This window comes from Myotis nattereri (assembly GCF_964212035.1).
Source record: "Myotis nattereri genome assembly, chromosome: 1".
Lineage (NCBI taxonomy): Eukaryota > Metazoa > Chordata > Mammalia > Chiroptera > Vespertilionidae > Myotis > Myotis nattereri.
In genome coordinates this window covers 55,773,535-55,798,381 of record NC_138075.1, presented here as the reverse complement: position 1 = coordinate 55,798,381, position 24,847 = coordinate 55,773,535, and the positions used below count along the sequence as shown (strand labels likewise).

At 38.9% G+C, this 24,847-nt stretch overlaps 1 protein-coding gene across 1 annotated transcript in view; it reads left to right on the top strand.

The window, feature by feature from the left end:
• Positions 1-13,754, top strand: part of UNC13C (unc-13 homolog C) — a 709,455-nt gene extending 695,701 nt beyond the window's left edge. Inside the window, exons 32-34 of the mRNA XM_081108846.1 lie at positions 7,896-7,988; positions 9,397-9,556; positions 11,979-13,754. Of these exons, the coding sequence (XP_080964972.1) occupies positions 7,896-7,988; positions 9,397-9,556; positions 11,979-12,264 (539 nt within the window). The 3' untranslated portion in view covers positions 12,265-13,754. The remainder of the gene's footprint in view (positions 1-7,895; positions 7,989-9,396; positions 9,557-11,978) is intronic.
• Positions 13,755-24,847: the final 11,093 nt, after the last annotated feature.

Below are 24,847 nucleotides of genomic sequence, written 5' to 3'. Positions count from 1 at the left end.
TATGTTGAGGTATGTTCTGTCTATATGGACTTTGTTGAGAGTTTTTATCATAAATGGATGTTGAATTTTTTCAAATGGCATCTCTGTATCTATTGAAATGATCATATGATTTTTATCTTTTATTATGTTAATGTGGTGTATCACATTGATTGACTGGCAGATGTTTAACCATCTTTGCATCCTTTAACCATTGTTGCATCCCTAGAATAAATCCCACTTAAGCATGTGTATTAACTTCTACTGTATTGTTGAATTTGGTTTGTTACTATCTTGTTGAATATTTTTGCATCTATGTCTATCAGGGATATTGGTCTGTAACATTCATTTTTGTTGTTTTTGTCTGGTTTTTGTATCAGGAAAATGCTGGCCTTGTAAAATAAGTTTGGGAGCATTCCCTCCTCCTCAATTTTTTTGGAAAACTTTGAGCAGTATAGGTTTTAAGTCTTCTATAAATGTCCGGTAGAATTTACCAGTGAAGCCATTTGGTCCCAGGGGTGGGAGGGTTAATTACTGATGCAATATCTTTACTAGTGATTGGTCTATTCAGATATTATTTTTCTTCATTATTCAGTCTTGGAAGATTGTATGTTTCAAGGAATTTATCCCTTTCCTCTAAGTTGTCCAGCTTGTTGCATATAATTGCTCATAGTGGTCTATGATCCTTTGTATTTCTTTGGTCAGGTGCGTGGGGACCTATTGTTCCTGCTTGTTCCCTTTGTTCAGAGGCAAAAGACTCCAGGCAATGTGATCAGTAGCTAGACCTGCCTCTCCTTTCAAAGTGGAGGGGGACATAATGGCACTGGAGAGTTTGCACAGCTCCCTGAGGGCTTCCCCTCCCTTTTCTATTCCATCTCTTTTTTGATGTCAGAAGCTGTTCATTCAATGCTCTGTTGTCTCATGGGAGTAATTGCTACCTATATACATGTATATTTGATTTTACTCATGGGAGGAGGCGAGTTCTCCATCTTCCTATTCTCCAGCATCTTGGACCTCCTCTTCTCTTAGTTGAAGTTCTCACTATGTCCATCTGTTCTCCTGAGTTTGGTGAGCATCTTTAACACCATTACTTTGAACTTTATTTGCTGGGGGAAGGAGGGTGTAAATTACTTATCATTGTTTCAGTATCTCATTTTTTTATTTGGAACATATTTCTTTTCCCCTTATTTTGCTTAACTTTCTATGATAGTTTCTATGTATCAGCTCTCCCTTTCAGTTTTGAAGGAGTAGCCCTGCACAGGGGATAAAACGCAATGCTTAATCTTGCCGTAGTTCTCAGTTGTCTCTTGAACATTCTGTTTCAAAGTCACGGGGCCTAGAAAGCAATCCGCCTGCCCGCACCTGCTGGTTTTGGTGGGGCTGCAGCAGTGGGTCAGGGTGGGCAGAGCCGGCTGCTCACCCACTGCCTCTGGCGAATGCAGCATGGCAGACTGCAGCTGCATGCCTGCAGCCTCAGGAGGGGCTGTTCCTGGGAGCAAAGCATGGGAGTGGGCTGCTTACTCACCCCCGTTAGCAAATTAAAGGAAAACTGCAAAAGTGGCCCCCGCTAGTGCTGGCGCTAGCAATGCAGAAGGACAGCACAGAAATGGCTCCTGCCAGCACCTGCATCCCTAGAAAGAGTCTCAAAACACTTCTGCCCCTTCGGAAGAAGCTGTAAAGTTAGCAAATAAATCTCTTTCACATATGATCTAGGCTCTCTTCCAGCTGCTGCTTTTGTGCTGAGTCCCAGGGTGAGTGAGTGTGTGTGTGAGCCCTTGAAGAGCAGAATCTCTGTTCCCTACAGCCCTGCAGTTCTCCAGGTTGTAAGCTCAGTTGGCCTATTGGTTTTCAGAGTCACATGTTAAAAGGACAAAGCAGAAACGAACTCTCCTCACTTTATCTTGTAGGGCTGGACCCTCAGCCTAAACCCCCTCCCCTTTCTGAGAGTGACCGCAGGAATGCCAGTAATATCCTAACTCCCCCAGCCGCCACCTAAGTGGACCAATGAAGCTCCAGGAACGCAGCTAAGGTCCTAATAAAGCTATAGTGGGGGACGGCTCAAACCTCAGAATGTGTTAGTCACTTCCTGACCTTTGTGCTGAAAAACCCTGACCAGAGTGACCAATCTCTGTAACCCACGTCACTTACCTAAGCCCACCCAAATGACTAGCCCTATATAACCTTTGTTCTCTTGGGACTCGGGGCTGGCTCTCGCATCCAGTAATGGAGGCAGAGGGGGACCAAGCCCGGGCTTGAATACAAGACTCTATGCTTTTGCATCGGACTCGGATCCCTAGTGGTCTGTCTTGGGGGATTTTGAAATCTGGGAATAACAATGTTTTGCTTTGGGAGTTTGTCTCTCTGGTGCAGGTCCCCGATATGGGAGACACTTTGCTCCTCAGAAAGAAGGGAGCTGTGTTTTGTTTTGTTTTTCTGTTTGGCGGTATTTGTGGAGATTTTCAGATCCCTCCCCATTGTGGGTTGCTGTGCCAGGGGTGGTATTTTGGGCGAAAATGTGCCTCTGCCTTTCCTACCCATTTCAATGTGGCCCTTTTATCCTCTGTTATGTGTGAACTGACTAGATCACCAACAGACTCTGAAAGAAGTGATGTGATTGGTGACTGATGATACATATCTGTTCTTTACATAGCGACTTATGTGCTAAAATACTAGTAGCAAACTTTTTATTTTATGCATTTAATATACCACGATGACTGAAATTTGAATGTCTGGTTGGGAGACAGGCATTATTGAACTAAACGGTGGGAATTGGAATCCAGGCATATCACTTATACAAATATCATGCATCATGAGGGCAGCTTGCATAATTAATCAACAAATAAATACAAATTGGTCATTTAATATATATCAAAAGAATATTACAAGTTTATTATATGAATTAGCAATAAGTATGGATTAATAGAGGTTTCCTGATTATAGAAGGTAGTTAGGAAGAAAAAAATCTGCATAATTAACTGCAAAATAAGGCATACCATGGTGCTAGGAGTGGTATAACTCCAGGCCATGAAAGCAGAAACCTGGCATTTTTTAAAGTGACAATTATGAATAGCATGACTATTCATGCCTAATAGTATGACTATTAGGCAATAACTGCAATAACAATAAACTCTTTTAACCAGTTGTTCCTACTCTATTACTTTCCTAATTCCACAGTTTTAGGGTGTGTCACATTAAGCAGTCAGTTCTCAAGACTCTCTGCCTTGATTGAGCAGTAAGTTTCACAGTGTGTGTTCGAAAAGAAAATGTGCATTTGAGAGCCTGGGAAATGTTTCCACCCAGGAGGTTTCACAACAGTGTTCAGGCGCTGCGGAGTGCCTAGGTGGGATTTTTGATGTTTTCTTCCTCCCAATGCAGCAGCCCATGTTTCTGTAGAAAGCGCACGCACAGGATGTACAGGTGGGAGACCACAGAACAGCAATTTGTGAAAGAGGAACACTTACCTCTGTGCATTGAAAGAGCACCTTGTAAAAGGTTTTAGATACTTTAGCTGTTAGTTGTTTTAAAACAGCACAGGATAGTTCATCCATAACCAAAGACACCAAACAGCAGCTCACCTATTTCCCTAATTAGAATTTTACATTCTCTACCATAGCAATCTCTCCAATTCTATCACAACACAACTAAAGCCTTTACATTACCTTGGCAATTGGAAACTCCGGTGAAGAAATAACACCCAGTGAGTGCTTTGGTGGAAGGCTTTCTCCTTTAAAAATAATATCAAGCGCTGGCCTGACCATTTTTTTATGGCTACACTAGCAGAAACCAGCCATTGCTACCTTGCTGCTTGTAGTAACACATGATGCTCACCCATAAAAGTTTTAACAACAAACCCAAGCACTGAGCAGGCTCTGAACCTTAGTATAACACCAGAGGCAATTATGCAACCTGCACGCATTTTCAGAGATGCTGGAGGCCTTTTATCAGATTCATGGTTAATGAATGTTTGTAATAGAAGGGAGCAGTTTTCCCTCTTAGATATCTGAGGGTTCTAAAAATCTGCCATCATTATTCTACTGAACCCAGAAAAGTTTTGGGAATTCTGAATTTGTTAGGAAGAACTCCAGTCACTCCAGAGTGGTCTTCTTGCAGTCTTTGACCCCGGTAACCACAATATCCATGGATTTTTAAACCATTTTTATATGTGGGCATTATGCATGAATGTTCAAGGGGTTTTTTTAACTTTGAAACATTGTGTTATTAATTATTGAATTCTAATAAACTTGGATTCATTTGCTTGGCAGTTATTATATAGGCTTTATAACAGCTGTTACATAGGAAGGTAGAAAATAGTGTACATTTTTTTAAATTAGCTATTTTTATTTTTTTGTATATTTTTATTGACTTCAGAGAGGCAGGGAGAAGGGGGAGAGATAGAAACATCAATGATGAGAGAGAATCATCGATCAGCTGTCTCCTGCATGCCCCACACAGGGGATCAAGCCTGCACCCAGATATGTGCCCTGACCGGGAATCAAACAGTGACCTCCTGGTTCATAGGTTGATGCTCAGCCCCTGAGCCACGCCAGTCGGGCAAAATTAGCTATTTTTATTCTCACCACAAAGCTGTCAGGTTGGTGCTACAAAAATAATAAAATCAAGGTTTGTGGAGTTTTAATTATCCCGTAATAAGTGACTGAGACCATATTCATCAGAGCAGTCAATTCCATTGCCCAGGGTTTTCGTACTATGTCATAGTATTAAGGAAATCAAGAACATAATTGCAGATTATTTATAGAATTTTTAAAAATTATTTTATGGTAGAGGAACTTGGACAGGGCTTCCTAGGCTAATGGGCAAAGGATTTTCCAAACCTGTGGTTTGTCTTGATGAAAATATGAAGTAAGTTTTGAAGAATCAGACTAAAGATAGCATGGCCAGCCATGCAGATGAAGTAGAAAGTAATCGAAAGCTCCCTAATGAAGGGCTGGACTGCAGGACTTGATTCATGGAATAATGAGATGCAAATATTAAGCTTTCAGGAAGAATGGGATGGTCAGAGTAATCCATACTTTACACAAATGAATTTTTTTTCTAAAAATAAATCTGACTATGCCACCCATAGCCAAAAATTTAAGAGCCTTCTCAACAGCTCTAAGATAATGTCTGAAGATTTTTAAGTTATATTCAAGGCACCACCAATATGCTCCATCCACACTGAACTTCTTGCAGTTTTCAGGACACACTGTTCTGTTTTATTCATCCACACGTGTGCTATTTCTTCTGCTTCCTTGTTTAAAAGATGAATTCTAACTCAATTTTAAAGAGCCTCCTTACGCATTTTCTCCTTTCTGAAACCTATAATGATAAAAGTTTCTGCCCTTCCCCGCAAAAGATTGGCTCATTATTCCATAAAACCTAAGAGTATTGAGAAAATACCAGGAGCATTTTCATTCAAGTTATGAGCAAATCACAGATGTCAACTCTATAAACTAAGGATTCAGCAGACAAATGGCACATCCAATTTAAGATTTTTGATAAGGATTTAATACATATACACAAAGGCATGAACAGGATATAAAAAAGACAGAAGGAAGAGGAAACTAACCTCCCTCACACAACAGTAACAAGGGAAGAAAAAGCAGTAGAACTAGGAAAGGCTATCTCTTGGCAAGGAGCCCTTTTTCTACTGCGTAGACACCTCCCCCACTGATATCACAGTCCAGGTCCCTGCCCTATCAGTGACTTGCACGATTATAAAGTCATTCCAGTGTTTAAGACCTCATCCTGGTCACCTTACATCTTTAATCTCTTACTGGCTTCACGGTCCCTTCTCTCTCTGCAAGCAGACAGAAATGGGAAAAGGAGAAGGAAGGCATGGGCTTCTTTCATGTGAACCTTTCCTCTCCCTCCTGGTGGTAGGTCCCCTGGTGTTGGGAAGGAACAAAAGAGAGGAACAAGACCAATGACACTTTATTTAAATGTCTGTGTGAACATTGCTGGTCATTGAGTAGGGTTACAGCTCTTCCAGTTTATTGTTTTGGGGGAACTAGAAGCTTGTGAAGCTGGCAGTGTGAGACTCATTTCCAAATAGCAGCTGGAGCATTGATGGATTCTTCCAAACTCAAGCCTGGGCTACTCATTCCCACTGCACTTCAGCTGGTACTGGCATGCTACGAGCTTCGAGCTGCCTGCCTCCTTGCCCCATCTGTGCAATCCATGACAAGACCACAGTCCATGATCACATCTTCCCTCTCTTGCCCCCAATTCTGGCACTTCAAGCCCATCCAGGAACCATCTCCCATACGTCTTAGCAACCATAAATTTAAGGAGTTGGTCCCTGGCCCCCTCTCTGGCTAATTGTCCCTCACTCAACCATGCTCGGGGCATATTGTCTGCTAAGTAAGCAGCCAATTCAAAAGTGAAATGCCCATCTTTCTGGCACTTCCAGAGTTTAGGAGTATTTGCGGGGGGGGGGGGAGGATTTTCTTTTCCTCACCTCCGGGAAAGGGGACATTTCCCCTCTTCCTTTCCCCAGGAGCAAAGAATAGTTCCTTTACTAACGCCTGAGTGATCACTTTCTATCTTTTAATTCTTTTATTATCGAGGGAGAGGGGTCCTGGTGATGAACTGGCTCTTATCAGCAGGTCCTATGGAGAGGTTCAGGCCCCAAACTAGCAATTATCTGAGATTAGAAACCGAAGGTTTCTTAGAATCGTCTATTTTCAGATTCAATTATTAGCCATTTATTTTAGAAAAGTACATTTCTTGTTGATCTTCTATATTGCATATAAAAGTGTAAATTGTTAAAATCTCTCTGGGGCAAAATTAAAATTGACAAATTTTACTTCTAAGAATTATACTATAGATAAACTTATAAAAATAATTATTATAGTTTGTTTATAATAACAAAGGATTGGAAACAACTGAAATATGGTTAAATTATGATATGTTCATATAATGGATCAATGGCCAAACATTAAATATTTTACTGTTTTGATTATTATAAGCAATGGCTCAGTAATTTATTTATTTATTTATTTTTAATCCTCACCTGGGGATATTATTTCCCATTTATTTTTAGAGAGAGCAGGAAGGAAGAAGGAGGAGAGAGAGAGAGAGAGAGAGAGAGAGAGAGAGAGAGAGAGAAAGAGAGAGAGAGAGAAACATTGATATGAGAGAGACACATCAATTGGATTGGCCACCTGACGAATGCACCCTTACGAACTTTCATTGTGCAGGCTGACACTCCAACCACTGAACAACACTGACCAGGGCTCAGTAATTTATTTTTAAGCAAATGCTCTTTGAACCTTTACTTTGTAGTTAGTGCTGTGATATTCCAGGCTTCATTAAAGAATGAGCGATAACTTTATATTTGGGGGGGGTGTGTGAAAAATATAAGACAAAGGATAGTTAGGGTATAGGGTAATAACACCAAGAGGTTGGTGTTATTGTCCCTGTTTTACAAATGAGCAAATTGAGATGTGATAACACAGCAAATTCTTATCCCAGAACCAGAAGTAGCATAACCATGATTTAAATTCAAGTTAATCTGACCCTAAATCACAGGTACTTTTCAATACAACATGCTTAACAGTTGACTAACTTTTATGCCATCAGCAGACCTTATCACACTATACTGTAGCTATATGTTGGTCTTGCCTGGCGTACTGTGAGCTTCATGAGGGCAGGTGCTCTACAGCCATCTTCCTGTAATAGTAACACAATATCTGAGGATCATATAAAATTTTAACTCCTTGGGCAAATATAATTTTATCCAAATCTCAAACCTGCACGGCAAATTGAATTTGGTGAATATATATCAATGTTATCTGCTATTAATACAAAGAACCATTCAATTCCAGGAAGAAACACTTTCAAGCACCTTATGTGGATAATGTAGATGTCCGTTATTAAGTATCTGAACGTTCAGGCCCTAAGCTTCTGCTTACTTGCAGGTCGCTCCTCCAAAGATTCAGTGGGTCAGATATCTGTTCATGTGGACATCACCACCACCCCAGGAACTGGAGAGCATAAAGTCACTGTGAAAGGTACATTTTGGATCCAGATAGGCCAAGCAGCTCATCAGACTTTAATGTCTGCAAAATTAATATTAAAATGTCATTTTTATCTGTGTTTGAATATGTGTATTAAATCATTTTAGGGGTTTAGAATGTCTTCCTGAACCGGAACTTTTATTTAAAAGCAAATATATGCCACAGATAATTAATGTATGTAATTTGAAATATTTAAATACATTGGTGATTACATTTCAAAAATGTATATTTTATCTGTGGTTAATCCTGTGAGATATATATATATATATATATATATATATATATATATATATGGAATATTAGTGCTTTGGTTGGCTTAATATTCACATAACCTTCCTAATTATTTCTCTAAGTTATTTGCAACAACTGATTTGAGTTTTTAAATGATAGTTTAATCTATTGGTTTATATTGTAAAAATATCACCTGAATGCAAGGGTCATTTCAAAGATGAAATTAAATGGTTAATATTTTGCTCAATAGAACCATATTCTAAATAATATCCACTTCAATCAAAACTATGCCCTTCTAATATATTTAAAATTGCATTACTGAATGTATCTTTTTATTATAAAAATATCACTCCTATCTATCATCTATAACAAATTACCTGCAATGTAGAGAAAAATACAGATAAATGTGAATGCCTATACATGCCAGTATCCTAAAATATTTTGTCACTGTAGAGCAAATGCTCAAAGTTTTATGAAATTTTTGCAATAGGAATTTTAGTTATAAGATCCTTCCTTAAGAATATCATCATTAAAGAATGGGCAAAGTATAAATATGAGAAGGTACACTTAAGAATTATGTGTGATGCTTGAAATTAAGAAACAACTGTGTTTAACAATAGGTTATTGGTTAAATATAGGATGGAATATATATATAGTGGATTATTTACAGTTGGAAAATATTGAATATGTTGAATTAGAAAGATATCCATAACGAACTTAAAAAATACAGCTACTTATAAGACTGCAATATATTATGATGCCATTCTATATATGAATGAAATGTTGAAACCATACACAAAATATTAAGGGATTGCCTCTGAAAAATTATAGATTTTAAATCTATTTTCTAAATATTTAATGATAGATATAAACACTATTTTTAATATGAGAAACATCATGTTTTTACCCACACAAGAGGAATGATAACTTTCACCACTCCAGTGTCACACAACTAAGAGCTGAAAGTCCCATCAAGTGTGCATTCCAGAGAGTGAAATGTTTTTCTTCAAGAATATTATCATTGGAGTTAGGATACTATCAAATACAAGTTATGGCTTCACACATCATTTTTTAAAACAAAAACTCAATGTAAGGACCAAAAGGGAGAGGCAGAGATTCCACACATCCATTGGCTAACACTCTGTATCCCATCCCCTTTTTGGTTTTATAGTGATGGCTATTAATAACCTGAACTGGCAGACCACCGCCATGTTCCGCCCCTTTGTGGAAGTTTGTATTCTGGGACCCAGTCTTGGAGACAAGAAGAGAAAACAAGGCACAAAGACAAAAAGCAACACCTGGTCACCCAAGTACAATGAAACATTTCAGTTGTAAGTCATGACCCAACTCATTTATTCCACCAGGCAATAGTCACTGTGTGACTAAACTTACTTACTGAGCATTGCTGATCCCTGGCAGATGAAAAAGGCTATGTTTTTGGTCCCTTCCACTCAGTCAGTATCTGTTCGGTGCCTACCACGTATCAGGAAATACTATAAGCATTGACTATGTATAATAGGATTTCTCTGCTCTCATGGAATATACTTTCTAGAGATGAGGAACTTATGATAAACAAAAACCTATTATGATAGTATTATGCAAAGAATTAAAACAGGGCAATGCAATAGAGTGATTATTTGGCTACTTACATTGGTGTTCAGGGAAGCCTCTCTGAGTTTTAAATTGAAACCTAAAAAAAGTAAAACGTCAGTCTTGCAGAGGAGTGTTGACAGCATTTCAGGCCAATCAAAAATGTCAGTGCCAGGACCCTAAGGCAGAAGCCTGCCTGGCCAATTTAAGAAACAGTATATACTGGACAAGAGAGTGAGGTGAACTGAATTTGAAGAGAGTGTCAGGGTACAAGGCTTCGCGGTCAGAGTAAAAGGGACTAGGTTACACTCTCAGTTCAACAGGAGACCTTGAAGGATTTTCAGATTAGGGGAGGAACGATCTGGTTTACATCTTTAAATGACTATTTTGTTTGCTGTATAGAGAAAAGTTACAGGGAATCAAGACCAAATATGTAAAGGTAAGTTAGAAGGTTTTTGCAATGGTCCAGGTAAGAGATAACAGTGACTGGAGAGATGGTAGTAGGAAATGGAAGCAAGTAGTAGAAAGATTCTGGGTATGTATTGGAAGTAGGTTCTAGAGAACTTGCAGTGGACTGGAGGTAGAACATGAAAGAAAGAGAATATGATTAGGTTCCTGAGAACATTCAATTTAGAATATTTTAAGACAGACTTATGTACAAAGGAATTTACAAAGATGTAAGAGTAGAGGGACTACAAGAAATGCAACCTGGGGCAAGTAGTGGCCAGGATGTGGCCCCTAGGGCACTGAGAAAGGAGAGAATGAGATACTATTAAAATTGGGGAAGTGAAAACTTCCAGTGCAGTGGGCCACCTTAAAAGAGCAGTGGCCTTCCATGTCAGGAAACAGCCTCCCAGGCAAGGAGCCAGAAACAAAGACTCTGATCTTACTCTCCTCATCACTTCTGATTTCGTGATAGGACTTCCTTTTGGCCAAAACCACTGGAAGCCAGAACACAGAGAAACTCTATTATAGTCCTGGCAGGCCAGCATTCCATTTACGATAAAGTGTAAAAAGAAAGATGGAGAGTACATCCAATTAGGGAAAATGGAAGTTACTGAAGTAAATAAAGGATACCCCCTAGATTTTGAGGTAGTTGTTTACTGAGATGGGGGCATAGGGACAAGAGATACGGAGATCAGAGATTTTGTTTGATTTGGAAATGCCTATTGGACACCCAAGAGGAAATATCAAATGTATAGTTGAATATGACTTGCAAATGATCTGCATATAGATGAAATTCATTCCACAAATCTGGATAATCTGAACTAGAGACAGATAAAGAAGAGAGGGAGACATAGGGTCAAGCTCATGGAAGTTTGTGTCTATAACATGCTTGATTAGAAAAAGTCACTTTAATAGGAAGGAATGTGGACGCTTGTTCTGCTGAGCAATAGATGTGCATTTATGAGAAAATCAATATCTGAGAATGAATTGAAAGAAAGTGCAGGAGAGAATTGTTCTCAGCATATCAGGGCCGAGCCTTCTACATTACACTCAGTTGTGCCCTGACAAGCTGTCTTGCGTTGTTATAGTAGAGGCACCCTCAGCCCCACACTTGGCAGCCTAACTGTTGCTGTATGAACGAAGTGGCATTAAAGAATCAGCCTCTGCTGGAACTAATGTGCTCTGGAGATTTGTATCCAATTTAGCATCTTGTGAATAGTGCTTGGTGGTCTGTGCTGTGTATCCCCCCGAGACAAGTCTCCTAGATACAACGTATTCAGGAGCCTGAGGTTTTAATAAATGATGTTGAGATGACACCGAAATTCTTCCAGCATACCCCTTACCCAAGCCTAGCTCCCATGATCCCCAGCAACCCTATCCTACACCTATATCTGAGCGGAGTTCCTGACTTCAATGATTAAGTACAGCACAATGCTTTAATTCCAGCTTCTATTGACAAGTTTAACATCAGGGCACAAATTCATATTTAGATGGAGTTCCTTTTTATATCTAGGGAAAGAAGAAGTTTTTAAGTTACATTATAAGTAATATCTAAGTAAAGACAGTCTAAGTAAAGTTTTAAAAATATACATATCAGAATTAAAATAAAGTGAGACTCTATTTCCCAATATAAAAATGTATAGCACTTTTAGAACTGTGTTGATCCCTAGGTGAAATAAAATTTTTGCTGAAAATTCATAATTTTAATCCACACAGTATTCTGGGTAATGAAAACCACCCAGGAGCCTATGAACTTCATCTCTCAGTTAAGGATTACTGCTTTGCCCGAGAAGATCGAATTATCGGAATGACAGTGATTCAGCTACAGAGCATAGCAGAAAAGGGAAGCTATGGGGCATGGTATCCCCTTTTGAAAAATGTTTCTATGGATGACACCGGTTTGACTATTCTTAGAATACTCTCTCAGAGGACCAGCGATGATGTGGCTAAAGAATTTGTAAGACTTAAATCTGAAACAAGATCTGCTGAAGAGAGTGCTTGAAAGGAATACTGAAGATACCATCTTCGAGAATGCATAAACTATAATTGTTTGACTACTGCATGCATGTGCAAATACATGGGAATGTTTATTTCACTACATTTCGGTGTTTGCCAGTAATCACGTACAATGTCTACAAGGTACGTGGAAAACCTGCTGAACTTGTATACATACCATCACTGGTCTTTGGGAAATAAATGTTCCATAAAGTGCCAAACTTATGATGTAAAGTGAAATATCCAGATCTTTTTAAATGTTTATTGCATCTCATTAACAATTTTTCACCCACTAAGCATACTGAAAAACAATTAAGTCTTTTCAGTTCATCTATTAGTTGTTTTCGTTAAATTAGTTTCAATTGCCCATAGATCAGAAAGATTTGTTACTCAAATTCTGTTTTATTTAGACTTACCTCGTTGTAGATGTCTTAGAAATACCCTTTTCTATTATAACTAGAAATGCAGTCACCACTAGAAAGCATTTGTAATTTTATAGTTGAAGATATATTGTGATGATTTTTGCATACAAATTAAAATAGAAAAGGTGGAAAATATTTTATGCTGACCAGTTTCCAACCTTTCTGAAATATCACTGTGAAGAAATGCTATTAAAGCAAACTTATACAAAGCAATGCTAAATAGTTTGTTAACAATGTTTGATATATTGACAAAACTTTGTTCTTCAAAACTGCCACAGCCGCATCACATTTGTTAAAAAGGTAAGTTGATGCACTTGCCACCTAGCATTATGTCTTGGCTTTATCAAATTTAATTCTTTACAAAGTCATGTAATGGAAAGTTTTTTTTAAAAAAATATCTATCATAAGTAACTACCATTAGTGTTTTCCCTCTGACAGATATGACTAACTCCTTAATTACTTAGCACTGTAATCAGTTAAATGCTTTTTTCTTTTAAAAATATTCAACGATTTGTACTAAATACAGCATTACTATATATTGCACTGGAACGAAAAGCCTTGTCTTCATCTACTTAATGAAAAATGTAAAACAGAATCTAAAGAAATTGCTTACAATCTTGTAATTTATGTTATTTATAAGACCAAGATGCATCAGATGAAATAGGAAAACAATAACTAAGTTGGATTTTGAATATGAAATACTTCATGAATATTTGCATTTGCTGTATCTTTATGGTTTGACTTTTTGGAGTCTGTCTAAATAGTTGGCTGTAGAACAGTACTTTGAAACATGCTCATAACTGTTAGTGGACAACATATACCTGCAGAAACAAGAACCAATTACAATGATTGTGTTTTGTGAACAAGCTGGTCTGGTATGTTAAGAACAAAATTAATATTATCCTGAATCTCAGACCCATTCTGCTACTGGATGTGAAAACACAGACCAGTGAAATCCACTAATTCATGTTAAATTGTTAGGCAATTGCTTTGTTAATGACTTCTCCAAATGCATAGTGCAATCTGGTCCTGTGGCATATGCATTAATAAATGGATGTATATTGAGAACATGCAACACTTTATTGTATTTGCTGCCTTCTTATTTAATTCAAGAAGCATCATTTCATTATTTAGGAATAAAAACTCCAGTGTTTTTTGTTTGTTTGTTTTATACTAGCTAGAACAATCTTCACATTGTTTGGTTCTAATATCTTATTAGAATTTGAAAGATACTTTCCAGGACTTGTATTCATGGAAACAGCTACATACTATAAAATAATGACCCTGAAAACAAAGAAGAACTGATGTCTCTAACAGTGTGTCTCTCAATGCTGTTAAGCACTATAAGAAAGTCAATATTCATCATAAAAACAAGCAACATGAAAAAATGTTTCATTATTTTAGTGAAGGATTCACTCTAGATTTATCTTATAATGATTTTACAGAACATTAACTTGAGCTCTTTAAGAGCACATTTAGTGTCATAAGGCATGATATACTTGAATAAATTATATTTTGGGTTTGCATTGGTTGATTACTTAAAATGTTAAGCTAAGTGTTTTTTCCAAGCAATCGCTTAATTATACCTATTCATTCTCTTTTTTGTATAAAATGTATATCTAATCACAGCATGAATTAAGTCTATTAATATCATCAAGTATAGGTACTAATATTCGAATAGTTATAAATTCTACAGTCCTTGTTGTTTCTCCCAAGACAAGTATTTCTCTTGTCTCCAGAAAAATGCCTGTTGTATTTACATACTCAAATTAGTAATCACTCTGAGGCTCAGAGCAATCTCCATCAACGATGGGCTCTGTTAAAGTGTTGGGCAATTTATCTTATTTTAGGTAAAATGCATCTGTTATTCATATACAGATGAACCTCTCTCATTAGAAGCTCTTAAAGTAATAAGTGAAAATCAAATTTGGCCAAAATAAAGTGCTTAAAGCCATAGTGGAGCATTTATTATTTGAAGGAACTCTAATAAATGATTATTTAATATAAGTAATCAGTTGTCCCCATCACATCTGCTCTATTCTAAGATAATTTATATATTTAATTTCCCTTAAATGAGACGCATTTATAAATGACAATTCTAGCTTAATGTTTTTTTAAATATATTTTATTGATTTTTTTTACAGAGAGGAAGGGAGAGAGATAGAGAGTTAGAAACCTCAATGAGAGAGAAACATCAATCAGCTGCCTCCTGCACACCCCCTACTGGGGATGTGCCCGCAACCAAGGTACATGCCCTTGACCGGAATCAAACCTGGGACCCTTCAGTCTGCAGGCCGACGCTCTATCCACTGAGCCAAACCGGTTAAGGCTAGCTTAATGTTTTTTATTGGTCTTCTAAAAAAATGTTTGAAGCGAGGTTTAGTTTCTTCTTTTCTCTAAATTATATAAAGATATGACTATACTGGTTTTTTAATGGACTAATATAGTAAGTGGCTTTAATTTTTGCACTCAAATAATTAAAAATAATCATATTTATACAGAACTCAAGAAATATCCTTGGTTGATATCTGATTTCCCCATTACTACTAGGCAGAATTATTGGACACACCAGGAAAAGCAATTCGCAGAAGAGAAAAACTAATGACAGTAAATATATGTAGAGATATTCTCTATGGAAATAATAAAAATTCAAAAGTTTTCTCTCATCAAATTGGCAAAGATGTTAAAAAGTTGATTCAAGAATCAGCATAATATTTTGAACAATTCCTCATCAATGTTGTTAACAAGATCTAAGTATACACTGTATCTATGAACTATAAGAGACAAGAGCTAAAGCAAATATATGTTAGAAGCAATAAGTGGCACACGTTGTAATGAAGGTGACAGCAAAGAGAAATAAATAATGAAAATATTAACTTTGTATCAGGACATTCCTGTGTTGTGGGGACCTGTCCTGTGTATTATAGGATGTTTAGCAGCATCACTGGTCTCTTCCCTGAGTCCTAATAATCATGGCCTTCACCTTGGAAGTTGTCAGGAACCACCCAGCACAGTCAAAGAACTGGTAAACCAGGTGCAAACAGGTTGGTTGCATAACAATCCTCCTCAGTCTCCACCCTTCTAAATACTCAGGGCTAAAAAAATTACAACCCAAGGAGGCTGTCCCTCTACTGGTGGTTCTTTCTACGAGTTTAGAAATAAACCTCTGATGAAACAGGACATCAGTATCATGGTAGTGTGAGAAAACCTTTTGGTCTCTCCCCTTATAGTTACAAGTTGGACAACTATAATTCAACAAAGGATTCCCTGTGCAACACACAAACAAGTCTGAAGGGCTGATGCATTGGGACATATGAAAATGGGTATATCAGAGTAACAGGGCAGGCAGGACGGGGGAAGGACAGAGATAGGTGCCACAGACACAGTCTGGCACTTGACATGCCCCAGTGGACATGGTAGTAGTGGAGGGTCAGCTTACAATCTCCTCTGGGAAGGCCAGAGGGGCAGAGGGGGCATTCTGCCCTGAGTGACTGGTACACATTGAGGCTGAGCCCAGGGACCAGGACAGAGAAACCATGCAAAGGGTGGAGGCTGTAATCAAGTAGCTGCCATCACCAGGTGAATAGGGGTTGGGGGGAACAAACCTGCAGACACATGAATCCATCCCCCCTCTCTCTCCCATGGCCTGCTGGACTTCAGCAGATGTGGCAGTAACAGAGGGAGGTCACAAAGGGCAGAAGCAGCATTTCAGCCTAAGTGGCCTGTACTCATTGCAGCTAAACCCAGTGGAAAAAAACAAAGCCACAGACATGTGAACCAGCCTCCCTCCATCCAATCACCTCTTTTTCACCATCAGAGAAGAACCTAGTAGAGGTATCTGGGACACCTAGATAGCATGGCAGAGCTGGTGGATTCTGGTTCCAGGAAAACAATGCCAGGAACTCACATTCCATGATCCCTCTTGCCCACCACACCCATCATGGGGGTGGTGCCCTAAGACCTAGGTGACCAGGTCTTATAGAGGACACCAACCTTGTTGGGGAATATGGGGCATTTTCCATTTTAAAGGCAATACCACCCCCACCAAGATTTCAGAAGCCCTAGCAATGTAAGAGAAAACAAAAAATTGGCACTGTAGCACAATCTACTGCGAAACAAAAGAAAGGTCTCTACCAATCAACCCCCTACATGGTTAAAGGCATCAGGTACTTTAAAAAATTTCCATTCCTCAAATGCCAAAACAAAGAAATAATGTATCAAGTACTACAAACAACCAAGGTACCAAGGCAGTTCAGAAAGTATATGAAAAATTTCAAGAAAGTTGCCGTGACTGGTTTTGCTCAGTGGATAGAGCGTCGGCCTGCGGACTGAAAGGTCCCGGGTTCGATTCCAATCAAGAGCATGTACCTTGGTTGCTGGCACATCCCCAGTGGGAGGTGTGCAGGAAGCAGCTGATTGATGTTTCTAACTCTCTATTCCTCTCCCTTCCTCTCTGTAAAAAAATCAATAAAACATATTTTAACAAAAGAAAAAAAAAGTAAACTCAAAGACATGGGAGATTGTGATTTCAATGACAGCGAATTCAAGAAAGCAGTTCTGAAAAAAATTCAATGAGATACAAAAAAACTCAGAAAGTCAGTCAGCTCGGGAATAAAATCAATTAACAAAAAGAGTACTTTACCAAAGAGATTGAAACTATAAAAAACAAATAGAAGTGCTGGAGCTGAAGAACATAGGAAATGAAATGAAATGAAATGAAGACCTTAGGAAATAGAGCAGACTAGATGAAAGAAAGAATTAGTGATATTGAAGATAGAAATCTAGAAGTGGCTCAGGCAGAAGGAGAGAATTGAGAGGGGCAGGGGGATGAAAGAACTCTATGAGATCTAACTCCATTACAAAGAACAATATAAAAATAATAATGGGTATACCAGAAGGAGAGGAAAAGAAACAGAGAGGCTATTCAAACAAATAATAGGTGAGAACTTCCCAAATATATGGAAAGATCAGGACCTTGGAAACCAAGAAGCTAAAAGAACATCTAATTATCTCAATGCAAAAAATACCTCTCCAAGGCACATTATATTAAAACTATCAAATGTTTTACAAAGAGAGAATTCTCAAGGCTAACAGGGAAAAGAAAACTGCAGCCTATAAAGGAAATCCCATTAGATTAGCATTAAAATTTTCAGCAGAAACCTTACAAGCTAGGAAAGAATGGAAGCAAACATTTAAAACATTGAAAGAGGGTAATTACCAACTAAGAATAATATAACCAACAAAGTTATCCTATACATTTGAAGGAAAAATAAAGGCTTTTCCAGACAAATAAAAGTTGAGGTGAATTACCACAAGGCCAGCATTATAAGAAATTTTGAAAGGAGCTCTTGTACCTGAAACAAAACAAAAAAAAGACACAAAAATGTAAGATGAAAGACAAAAGCAGGAAATTGCAACTCTTGTTCAGAATAGGGTATTAAACACTTAAATATAGCATAAATGTTAAAGGAGGTAAACATCTTTTTTTAAATATAATAGCTACTGCAATTTGTAAAATGAATTCACAGCATAAAAAGAGATCATTTGTGACAATCTTCTATATATATAAAACCCTAATATGCAAATAGAATGGTGGAACATCGGAACAACTGGTCACTATGACGTGTGCTGACCACCAGGGGGCACTCACAGAACATGGCAGGCGGCAGCAGCAGGCGGCAGAGCACAGAACATGGCAGGCATAGCAGGCAGAGCAGGCATTGGTCGCAGTGGAATGGTGGAGCAGGTGAGTGCAGATGCCACACCAAGGCGGGGCAAGCCTCTGGTGGTTACTGAAAATTCTTTGCTCTCACATGCTGCGGTCCCACCAGGCACTCGCATCTGCGGCCAGCACCTGGCACCGGCCTCAATCACTCCACATAGTCAGTGGGTGCAAGCAGGGCTGGTGCCATCAGTGCGTGGGAGTGGCGGCAGCAGGAGCGGGGCTGCAGGCAGACAGGGGACCAGGGCTGTGGTGGGAGGGGCCAGGTGGGGGCGCAGGGGATGGGCCGAGACCTGCCCCTGTGCCCACCACAGCCTCATGGCCCACAGTTCCTTTCAAGGTGCACAAATTTGTGCACTGGGCTCCTAGTGAAAGCATAAAAGGGGAGGGGTAAAAGGACTAAATTTGAACAGGCGAATGGAGATAAGATGCAATGAGAAGGAAAAGGTCTAGTGTATATACGAAACATTTTTCATAAATATAATGGTAACCACAAAACAAAAATCTATAACTGAGACCCTTAATATTTAAAAAAAAGAAAATAAAAATTCATAGAATATGCCCTGACCAGTTTGGCTCAGTGGATAGAGCGTCGGCCTGCGGACTAAAGGGTTCTGGGTTCGATTCCGGTCAAGGGCATGTGCCTGGGTTGCGGGCACATCCCCAGTACGGGGTGTGCAGGAGGCAGCTGATCGATGTTTCTCTCTCATCAATGTTTCTAACTCTCTATCCCTCTCCCTTTCTCTCTGTAAAACACCAATAAAATATACTTTAAAAAAAATTCATAGAATGCCACCAAATGAAAATAGCAGGCAGAAACACAAAAGAAAAGAAGCAATGGAGACACAGAAGAACAAGAAAACAAAGGATAAAATGGCTGTAGAAAGTCCTCATAGATCAATAATTACCCTAAATGTATACAAACTAAATTCACCAGTTAAAATGCACAGAGTACCTGGATGAATTAGAAAACAAGACCAAACTATATGCTGCCTTCAGGACACCCATCTCATCTACAGACAAACATAGACTCAAAGTGAATCGGTGGAAGATGATGCTCCAAGCTAATGGCATCCAGAGAAACTGGTGTAACTGTACTTATATCTGACAAAAAAGATTTCAAGGTAAAGAAGGTAACAAGAGACAAAGATGGACATTTTATAATGATAAAGGGGACAATACATTAATAAGACATAATATTTATCAATACATACGCACCCAATCTGGGAGCACCAAAATATATAAAGCAATTACTAGTACTAACAGAACAAAAAAGAAAAACTGACAAAAACACAATTATATAAGGGATCTAAATACCTCATTGACAGCAAACAGGTAGATCATCCAAACAGAAAATCAGTAAGAAGATATTGGCCTTAAATGACACATTAAACCAAATTGCATAATAGATATTTACAGAGTTTTTACCCCAGAACACCAGAATATACATTGTTTTCTAGTGCAAATGAAACATTCTCAAGGATAAACCATATGTTGGGCCACAAAACTAGTCTTAGCAAATTTAAGAAGGTTGAACTCATAGGAAGCATACTCTCAGACCACAATAGTTTGAAAATCAACTGCAATAAAAACTGGAAAAATCACAAATATATGGAGTTTAAACAACATGCTACTGCACAACTATTGGGTCAAAAAGAAATAAAAGAAAAGCTCAAAATATACAGATACAAATGTGAATGACAATACAACATATCAAAACTTTGAGGATTCAGCAAAAGTGGTAGTAAGAGAAAAGTTTATATTATTACAGGCCTACCCTCAAGAAACAAGAAAAATCTCAAACAATCTAACATTTTTACCTTAACACTAGAAGCAGAACAAATGAAGCCCAGAGCCAGTAGAAGAAATAAAATAATAGAATTTAGAGCAGAATTAAACAAAATAGAGAACAAAAACACAATGGGGAATATTAATGCAACAGAAAGCTGGGTTGTTGAAGAGATAAATAAAATTGACAAACCTCTGGCTAGACTCAGGAAAACACACACACAGAAATACTCAAAATTGGAAATGAAAGAGAAGTTAGAACACATCCCACAGAAATACAAAGGATAATACAAGAATAGTATACAAGGCCATATGCCACTAAATTCAATAACCTAGAAGAAATGGATAAATTATTAAAAATATATAACCTTCCTAGACTGAACCACGAAGAATTGGAAAACCTAGATAGACCGATCGACAGTAAGAAAATTGAAACAGTTATCAAAAACCTCCCAACAAAGAAAAGTCCAGGACCAGATGGCTTCATCAGTGAATTCTACCCTTCAAAGATTTAATACCTATCCTCAAAATTTCCAAAAAATTGAAAAAGAGGCAATACTTCTTATCCCATTTTATGAGGTCAACATTACCCAGATACCAAAAACTGACAGATACAACACCAACAAATAAATTACTGGCTAATTTCTCTGATGAACATAAAGGCAAAAGTCCTAAAGAAAACACTAGCAAATCAATACAACATCACATCACGATCAAGTGGGGTTCATCCCAGGGACACAAGGTTCATCATGCACAAATGGATCAGTGTAATACATTACACTAACAAAATAAAGGATAAAAATCATATCAATACGTGCAGAAAAAGCATTTGATAAAATACAACATCCATTTGTGATTAAAACACTTAATAAAGTGGGTATAGAAGGAAAGTGCCTCAACATAATGAAGGCCATATATGACAAACCCTCAACTAATGTCATACTCAGTGGTGAAAAACTGGTACCAATGGGAATATAAATTTGTACAGCCACTATGGAAAACAGTATGGAGGTTTCTCAAAAAATTACAGCCCTGACCAGTTTGGCTCAGTGGATAGAGCGTCAGCCTGCGGACTGAAAGGTCCAGGGTTCGATTCCGGTCAAGTGCATGTACCTTGGTTGTGGGCACATCCCCAGTGGGGAGTGTGCAGGAGGCAACTGATCGATGTTTCTTTCTCATCGATGTTTCTGGCTCTCTGTCCCTCTCCCTTCCTCTCTATAAAAAAAAAAAAAAAAAAAAAAAAATTACAAAGAGAATTATATGATCCCACAATTCCTCTTTGAGTACATATCCAAAAAAAGAAATACTGGAGGGAGATGTGTACTCCCACATTTATTGTAGCATTATTTACAACACCTAAGATATGGAGAGAAACCTAAGTGTCTGCCAATAACTGTGGATAAAAAAGAAAAATACATGAGAAATCTACACACACACACACACACACACACACACACACACACATGAAATTTACTTAGCCATGAGAAAGAAGAAAATCCTGCCACTTCTGACAACATGAATGGTCTTTCAGGATATGGTAAATGAGATAAGCCAGACAATGAAGGACAAATATACTATATAATATTATTTACTTTTTTTAGATTGAATATATAAACGCATAGAAACAGAGAATAAAATGGTGATTACCAGGGATGGGGGAGGGGGAATAGGAGAGATATTGTTTAAAGGTACAAAGTTGCAACTAGTAAGTAAGTCCTGGAGTCCCAATGCACAGAATAGTGAGTATAGATAACAATATTTTGTTATAAACATCAAATTTGTTAAAAGACTAGACCTTCATTAATCCCACCACAAAAAAAGAAATAATTATGTGATAGAGGTGCTAGCTACTGCTTCAATGACAATCATACTGCAACATAAAAATATATCAATTCAACATTTGTACCCCTTAAAATTATATAATGTTATATCTCAAATATATTTCAATTAAAAAATAAATGGAATAAACCTAGGCCATAGAAGTAAGGACTAAAAGCAAACCCTGGTTGTAATTTACAAAGATACTGACACACCAAAATAGAATAAAAAATACAAGATATTTGAATAATACACTTAAATCAGTTTTAAATTGCAAATATTATAAATAGTGCACGTATTTTCTTCATATAGAACATTTGCAATAATAATCAAATATTTTGCCACAAAGGAAATATCATTAAATAGCTAGGAACAAAGGGAGGAAGGAAAGGGGAAAGGAGAAAGAATATAGGCCATACTGGACCCACACTAAAGGTAATAAAATAAACAATAAAATTAACTTACCTTAAGCAAAGTGAAAGGATAAAAATATAGGCAAAATAATAAGCAAAATTGGGAATGATAAAGTTGTGATTTTATAATGATACCAAGACTTAATGATTTTAAAAATGATAAGTACGAAAGTGGTGATAAAAAATCTACTTTTCTGGCAAACTTTTATTTTCTAAATATACTAGTGTCCCTCAGTCCAGCCTGCACCCTCTCACAATCCAGGACCACTGGCTCCTAACCACTCCCCTGCTGGCCTGATTGACACCTAACTGCTACACTGCTGGCCTGATCACCCCCAACTGCCCGCCCCTGCTGCAGCAGAGACGCCAGGGCCAGCTTCCTCCACGCTGCACAGAGCCGTGGGACTTCCAGGCCTCACCGTGCAGAACAACCACCAGGCCCCACCTCCACTGTGCGCACGGCCATCTTGTGGTGGCATCTTGTGACAACGTTGGCTTTTATTAGTATAGATTACTCAGAGTACATAATGGTAACTTCTGTAGCAAGCAATGCAAAGTCTCAGTGGCTCAAAATATTAAAGGTTTACTTCTTACAGAATCCCAATGTGGGTTGGTTGACACCAGGACAGTTTTTCTATAAGCAATGACTTCAGTGTTCTTCCTCCACTTGCAGACACCTAGACAAGTTAAAGAATAACAATGGAAGTTATAAGGACTATTTCAAGGTAGTCATGAGGGTAGCATATATCATTATCATCCATTTTCATCTGGCCTAATTGCAAGACGACTTAACTATAAAAAAGGCTGACAAAGTCAGTACCCTGTGTTCCTTGAAAGGAACCCATAATTACCAAGCATGTAGCCAATTTCTGCCATATCGACGTTGTCTTGATAACTCAGAAAAGATGGCTGAGCTATAACTATGAATGACATTAAAATTCTTATAAAAGAATCTTGTCCCCAAAGGTTCTGGGGGATACAATCTAATTCAGTGATTTTCAAACTTTTTCATCTAATGGCACACATAAACTAATTTCTAACAGTGTGGAATTGGCCAGAGGGAAGAGGAAGCAAAGGCTGGGTGAAGGTGGGCAAAGGGGTTGGAAATAGGGACATCTGTAATAGTGTAAGCAATAAAAATAAAGTTAAAAACACAAATTCAAAGATTAAAAGTTGTCGACTGCAAAAAATAAATAAGTAAACTAATTACTAAAATTCGGAGTCACACCAAAAAATCTACACTAATAAAAGACAAAGATGCTAATTGACTGTACCTTTGTTATACCCAAGTCACACCCACCAGCCAATTAGAATGACTATATGCAAATTAACCCAACAAGATGGCAGCCAGCAGCCACGGAGCTAGAGCAAGCCAGAGGCTTGGTTGCCCCAGTGATAGAGGGAGCCAAGCTTCCCACCTGCCCTGGCTGGCTGTGGCCTCCGCAAAAGGCCACAAAGTTTCAATTATAGAAGCTAAATAAATCCCAGATACCTGCTTCCAGCCAGCCTCCACTGGGAGCTTGGGTGGCTGGGGGCTGTGGCCAGCCTGCAAACAACCATCAGCACCTCACCCAGAATGGCCACACCCTCATGGGGTGAGGGTCCCCGCTGGGGGCTTGGCCAGCCTGCAAACAGCCATCAGCCCCTCACCCAGGCTGGTCAGGCACCCCAGCAGGACCCCCCTCCCTGAAGGGGGTGTGGCCAGTCTGAAAATGGCCCTCAGCTCCTCACCCAGGCTAGCCAGGCATCCCAGCAGGACCCCCATCCTGATCCAGGACACCCTTCGGGGCAAAACAGCCAGCCCCCACCCATGCACCAGGCCTCTATTCTATATAATAAAAGGGTAATATGCAAATTGACCCTAACAGCAGAGTGACTGGGAATCACTGGTCACTATGACACACACTGACCACCAGGGAACAGATGCTCAATGCAGGAGCTGCCCCCTGGTGGTCAGTGCGCTCCCACAGGGGGAGCTCTGCTCAGCCACAAGCCAGGCTGACGGCTGACAGTACAGCGGTGGTGGTGGGAGCCTCTCCTGCCTCCTCAGCAGCACTGAGGATGTCCAACTACAGTTAGGCCTACTCCCCACTGGCAAGTGGACATCCCCAAGGCCTCCTGGGCTGCCAGAGGGATGTCTGACTGCCAGCTTAGGCCCAATTCCTGGGGAGCGGGGCTAAGCCAGCAGGTGGTCATCCCCGGAGGGGTCCCAGACTGCAAGAGGGCACAGGCCAGGCTGAGGGACCCTCCCGAGTGCACAAATATTTGTGCACCGGGCCTCTAGTCCTATATAATAAATGCTAATTAGACCAAACAGCCAAATGAACTTCCAGACATCCTTCTGGACGAAGCCAGGGCTGTGAGGGCCTGCCTAAACTGCAAGGACTGGCTGAGGCTGTGAGGGCTGGCTGGGGCTGTGAGGGCCAG